The following is a 6,440-nucleotide window of genomic DNA, read 5'->3' on the forward strand; positions in this document are numbered from 1 at the left end:
GTAAAGGGCTGTATAGATAGAAATCTATAGAGCCCTGTATAGAGAGAGAGAGAGAGAGAGAGAGATGGAGAGAGAGAGAGAGAAGGAAAGAAAACACAAAACATCAAGCCAAGCTAAATTTTGGCTAAAACCAGGTGCCTAAAAGGTACGCTAAGTTCAAAGTAGTCAAGATCTAAAAGACCAGAAACTTCAAAAAAAGAAAAAACTGATTACCAAAAGAACCATTTCTGTGGTGAAGAATGGTTGTGGCAGCATGCTGCTATGAGACTGCTTCTCTTCAGCTGGGATGGTTAGAAAAGACAAAAAGGAATCATGCATGTACAGTGGGTCAAATAAGTATTTGATACACTGCAGAGTTTTTTTACTGCTAACAAATAACAGCGAGACAGAATCTAAAAAAAAACTAATAATAAATAAAAATAAAAAAAATCACATTGTATGATTTTTAAATAATTTCCATTTTATTGCATGAAATAAGTATTTGATACAATAGAAAAATAGAACTTAATATTTGGTACAGAAACCTTTGTTTACAATCACAGAGGTCAGATGTTTCCTGTAGTTCTTGACCAGGTTTGCACACACTGCAGCAGGGATATTGGCGCACTCCTCCATACAGGTCTTCTCCAGATCTTTCAGGTTTTGGCGCTGTCGCTGGGCAACACAAAATTTCAGCTCCCTCCATAGATTTTCTATTGGGTTCAGGTCTGGAGACTGGCTAGGCCACTCCAGGACCTTCAAATGCTTCTTAGGGCGCATACCAACCAGCAAGAATTCTGTCCTTCATAGACCTGTTAGTTTGTCTTTAAAAAGCCCTTCTATCTGCCACTCATCACCTGTATTAATTTCCCTTGTTTGAACTCGTTACATTTTTAAAAGACACCTGTCTTTTTTCCACACACTCAATCAGTCAGATTCCAACATCTGCAAGACCAAAAGAGCTGTCTAATGACACTAGGGACACAGTTGTAAACCTGCACAAGGCTGGGATGGGCTACAGAACAATAGGACTGGGGCTCCATACAAGATCTCGCCTCGTGGAGTATCAATGATCCTGAGAAAGGTGAGGGATCAGCCTAGAACTACACAGGAGGACCTGGTCAATGACCTGAAGAGAGCTGGGACCACTGTCTCAACAGTTACCATTAGTAACACACTACACCGTCATGGATTAAAATCCTGCATCGTGAGCAAGGTCCCCCTGCTCAAACCAGCACATGTCCAGGCCTGTCTGAAGTTTGCCAAAGACCATCCGGATGATCCAGAGGAGGCATGGGAGAAGGTCATGTGGTCAGATGAGAACAAAATATAACTTTTTGGTATAAACTACACTCACCGTGTTTGGAGGAAGAAGAAGGATGAGTATAATCCCAAGAACACCATCCCAACCATGAAGCATTGGGTGGAAACATCATGCTTTGGGGTGCTTTTCTGCAAAGGGGACAGGAGGACTGCACCGTATTGAGGGAAGGATGGATGGGGCTATGTATTTTGGGCAACAACCTCCTTCCCTCAGTAAGCACATTGAAGCCGGGTCGTGGCTGGGTCTTCCAGCATGACAATGACCTCAAACACACAGCCAAGGCAACTAAGGTATTGCTCTGTAAGAAGCACTTTAAGGTCCTGGAGTGGCCTGGCCAGTCTCAGACATGAACCCAATTGAAAATCTATAAAGCGAGCTGAAACTCCAGGTCCCAGCGACAGCCCCAAAACCTGAAAGATCTGGAGAAGACCTGTATGGAGGTGTGGGCCAATATCCCTGCTGCAGTGTGTGCAAACCTGGTCAAGAACTACAGGAAATGGCTGAACGCTGTATTTGTAAACAAAGGTTTCTGTACCAAATATTAAGTTCTATTATTCTACTGTATCAAATACTTATTTCATGCAATAAAATGGAAATTAAATATATAAAAAATCATACAATGTGAAAATGACAGATCTCTCCATTCTTTAAGTGGAAAAACTTGAAAACTCAGCAGTGTATCAAAAACCTATTTGACCCACTGTATTTATCCATTAATCTATATATCCATCTTTATATGTACAGTATATATGCATTAAATATGGAACAACGTGCAGTGTACACTGTAATGTTTAACTTTTTTAGTAACTTCCGCTACAAGTTTCAGAGAGTGTGACAAATGCACAGCACACAGAATATATACTGTATTAAATTATTTGGTGTGTAAAACTGTGAATACTTCTCTTTTCATTCCGTATACTTTTTATGTTCTGTAAATTGGCTACCTCACTTTTTTTTATAAATGTAAATCAGCCACATTCAGGAAACTATCTAACCAGCCAATCATGTGGCAGAAGGGCAAGGGGAAACATCATGCAGATACTGGTCAAGAGCTTCAATTCCATATTAAACATTAGAATGGGGAGAAGTTTGTTTGTACCAGATGGGCTGGTTTGGTTGGAGTGTTTCGAAAACCGTTGATATCCTGGGATTTTCACACACAACAGTCTCTAGAATTCACACATAATGGTGTGAAGGGAAAAAAGCATTCTGTGAGTGTATTGTTTAATTGTAGAACTATTGTCTTATGAGTTCCTTATCAAAACCTGGAATATTATGACACCTAAACATGCATTTATTTAAATAAATAAAATTATTCACTGTATATTGCAGTATTATTGCGAGGTGTTCGCTTGGTGGTTAAGGCATTGGCACTTTTGTAAGAAGGTTATGGGTTTGAATGCCACAACCACCAATCTACCATTACTGGGTCCTTGTGCAAAGCTCTTGTCCCTCAACTGCTCACTTGTAAGTCTCTTTGGATAAGGGTGTCTGCCAAATATACTAAGTTAAGTAGTAATAAGTAACATATTTAGGCAAGTTCGCTTTTTTCGCAACAGCTTTTGAAGGAGACTCTCAGAGATGTGTCACGAAGCTTTCCTGAAAAGGAAGTGAATACACTAACCGAGCTCACCACATTTTATAGCTGCGTGTAAACTCTACTTATGTGGCAGTCTGTGAAAACCTGTCTAATGTGGCTGAAGTGTGGTGAAAAGCCAACAATTAGCAAAAACATTTTGTTTTGTCCCATAGGTTTTCACAAAAACTTATACTTCACTGGTATAGAAATGTTTTAGTAACTCTATAAACTTGCCTAGGCTTTCTGCAAAGATCACACTAGGTGCATGGGCAAAAATGAGGTGATCATCACATTCCTTGGTGATCCTTTGTTTCAGATTTAGTCTTCTCTTTCTCTTATAACCTGCATTCTTCTAGAAAGGCTTTCCAAGTCAAGTCAAGTTTATTTCTATAGCACTTTTCACAACACACATGGTCTCAGCTTTACAGAATTTAACAGTTAAGGTGAACGATGTGTGTTTATCTGAGCAGCCATGGTGACTGTGACCAGGAAAAACTCCCTTAGATGTTATGAGGAAGAAACCTTGAGAGGAACCAGACTCAAAAGGGAACCCATCCTCATTTGGGTGATATCAAGAGTGTGATTATAGTCTTTAAACAATAAAGAACACTGGAGAGTGAGAACTAACATGAGCACTGGAATGTAAGATTATGATTAATGTCCTTTCTACAGTTTTATACAGTCATTTGAGATTATGGAACCAGGAGCTACTGAGCAACTCATAAAATAGCTCAGTATTTCCACTAAAATATGGAGTGCGCCTGTGGTGATTTGTCTTCTTTCATCCACCCGAGCATTAGTGAGGCCATGCATTGTTGTAGGTGAGGAGCTCTGAGGTGCAGTCATGGTCCAATTCATCCCAAAGTTGTTCAGTGGGATTGAGATTTTTTTCACTGCAACTTTGCCAAACCATGTCTTTACATACTGTCCATTGGGTTCAGACTGAGTGCCACATGCTATCTGGGTTGGTTGTCTTATACCTCTATTTCACCAAAACGCTTCATGTTCAGCTTCTCAGCCAGTATCGAGGTGGGAGAGCTGAAGCCTATAATAAAGTTTCCACAGACTTGAGAAATTAATTTTGCCATAATGGTGTTACAACTGTAGTGTCATTGCTAGGTGTTGGTTTTATGACTACATAACCAGTCCTTTATCACTTTTTCTGATATTTATTGTAAAAAAAATTCCTGTACTCTTTAGGTTTCGTGTTTGTTCACTCTAAAAAGGTCATGATGGACCTCATGTTTCCAGTCAAGGAACCTGTGTGGGAATGTTGGTGGAAAAGTGTCATTTGATCCAGGGAAAAGAGGGTCTTTTTTCAGGAATAGGGGCAGGTGTATGCAGGCTTTTGGCCACGTTGTGTACAATATTTGGAGTCCCAGAGAGTGAGCCGGTTCCTGGCGGCAGTGGGCGCTGTGGCGCGTGTAAGGCCGGGAGGAGCGGAAGCGGAGGAAGTGGCAGAGCGGATCCCATGTGTGTTATGTGTTTTGTGAGTGTAAGTGAGAGCTTGTGGTGTGTCCTACCAGCGAGGCGCTGTAAGAGACCACTACTGGCGTACACTGACACACACACACAACCGAACCGAGCCGAGTGAATGAGCCGCGCCATTATGCGTTCGCTGCGTGATCAGGGATGGAGGCGCCGCTAATGCTGGGGAGGGGGGCCGGAGGAACTGCGAGCTTCGCCCTCATCGTCGTCGTCCTCCTCTTCTCGACCAGGGGCTTCCGAGCTCAGAAAGGTAATTAACACCACTCAGCAGGCGTGCTTTATTTTCTTTCTGAGTTCGGCAAAAAAGTTTTTGCCAACTGTAGGCATAAGGGTCTCCCCCCGTGTTTGGACGGCTCCATGGTTCCGACTGGGAGCTCGGCTGCACACCGTGATTTCCAACCCAGAGACCTGCTGAATACCTTACATGGGCTGATCGCTCTCTCTCTGTCTCTCCAGAGTCTCTCTCTTTCTCTCAGAGGCTCTCGGTGTCTTTTCTCCCATCCCAAATATGCAGATGCATCACACCGCACCGATGGATCAGAAGTTTTTGCCCCCAGAACTCAGCTGTTTTCATAGAAAGGGGTTTCAGGTGTTCTCCGATAGGGGGGTCGTACCATTTGAGCTCAGCTGTAGAGGGGGGAAGGGCGACGACTGTAAACCCTGCAAATGTATTATTAATTATTTTCTACATTACCACACGCATGTTTTGTTTTTTTACAAGGCATATATTCCGGTAACAAGTTCCCTAACAAAGAACACGCATTTTTGTGTGATGTGAGCATGCTGACCAGGGCCAAGGTCACCCCCTTATGTGGTGTTGAATCACAGGAGGCAATAAAAGAGAAAATGCTTTCAAGGTAATAAGTGAAATCCAAAGCTGAATCAGCTGCACACTGACTATTAACATTATAGTGAAATGTAAATATAATAAGCCTCCTTTTCTGCATTTTTGGAGGTGTTAAAATCATGAATTTTTTGTAAATATGTTTACATTGGTGTTCTGGTGCATGTTTTGTATTACAATAAAAGTTTGTGTGTCAGCAAACTAATTTACTTTATCAGTATATAGCAGTTCTTGTAGCCGAATCAGGTCAACTACAACACTTTTCAGAATAGGTAGAGGTCCGAGTGTAGTTTTGGTCATCAAGCATGTCATCATTAGGGTTTAATATTGTAAGAGTTTACTAATTAGATCAGAGGTGTGATTGGAGTGTGTGTATGTGTGTGTATATATAAGAGGTGGGGGTGAGATTTATATATGTGTGTATGTGAGAGAGCTGTGTGTATGAGAGATGTAGAGGTGTGTGTGTATGAGAGATGTATAGGTGTGTGTGTGTATGAGAGATGTATAGGTGTGTGTGTGCGCATATATGAGATGTATAGGTGTGTATGTATGAGAGAGAGGAGGTGGTGAGATGTATAGGTGTGTATGAGAGAGGAGGATGAGATGTGGGTGGGTGTGTGTATGAGAGAGAGGAGGATGAGATGTATAGGTGTGTGTATGAGAGATGTAAAGATGTGTGTATGAGAGAGAGGAGGTGTGTGTGTGTGTGTGTGTGTGTGTGTGTGTGTGTGTGTGTGTGTGTATGAGAGATGTAGAGGTGTGTGTACGAGAGGTGTGTGTGTGTGTGTGTGTGTGTGTGTATGAGACGTGTGTGTGTGTGTATGAGACATGTATAGGTGTGTGTGTGTGTGTGTGTGTGTGTGTGTGTATGAGAGATGTATTGGTGTGTGTATGAGAGATGTATAGGTGTCTATGAGAGAGAGGTGGTAAGATGTATAGGTGTGTATGAGAGATGTATAGGTGTCTATGAGAGAGAGGAGGTGGTAAGATGTATAGGTGTGTATGAGAGAGGAGGATGAGGTGTGTGTGTATGAGAGAGAGGAGGATGAGATGTATAGGTGTGTATGAGAGAGGAGGTGGTGAGATGTATAGGTGTGTATGAGAGAGGAGGATGAGGTGTGTGTGTGAGAGGAGGATGAGATGTATAGGTGTGTGTGTATGAGAGAGAGGAGGTGTGTGTGTGTGTGTGTGTGTATGAGACATGTATAGGTGTGTGTGTGTGTGTG

General features: G+C 42.0%; 1 protein-coding gene across 1 annotated transcript in view; it reads left to right on the forward strand.

Moving 5' to 3' along the window:
- The first annotated feature begins 4,074 nt into the window (after nt 1–4,074).
- dcbld2 (discoidin, CUB and LCCL domain containing 2) overlaps nt 4,075–6,440 on the forward strand; it is a 34,866-nt gene continuing 32,500 nt past the window's right edge. The window contains exon 1 of the mRNA XM_046845307.1: nt 4,075–4,620. Coding sequence (XP_046701263.1) covers nt 4,515–4,620 — 106 coding nt within the window. The 5' untranslated portion in view covers nt 4,075–4,514. The remainder of the gene's footprint in view (nt 4,621–6,440) is intronic.

The sequence above is a fragment of the Silurus meridionalis genome, chromosome 3, assembly GCF_014805685.1.
Source record: "Silurus meridionalis isolate SWU-2019-XX chromosome 3, ASM1480568v1, whole genome shotgun sequence".
NCBI lineage: Eukaryota > Metazoa > Chordata > Actinopteri > Siluriformes > Siluridae > Silurus > Silurus meridionalis.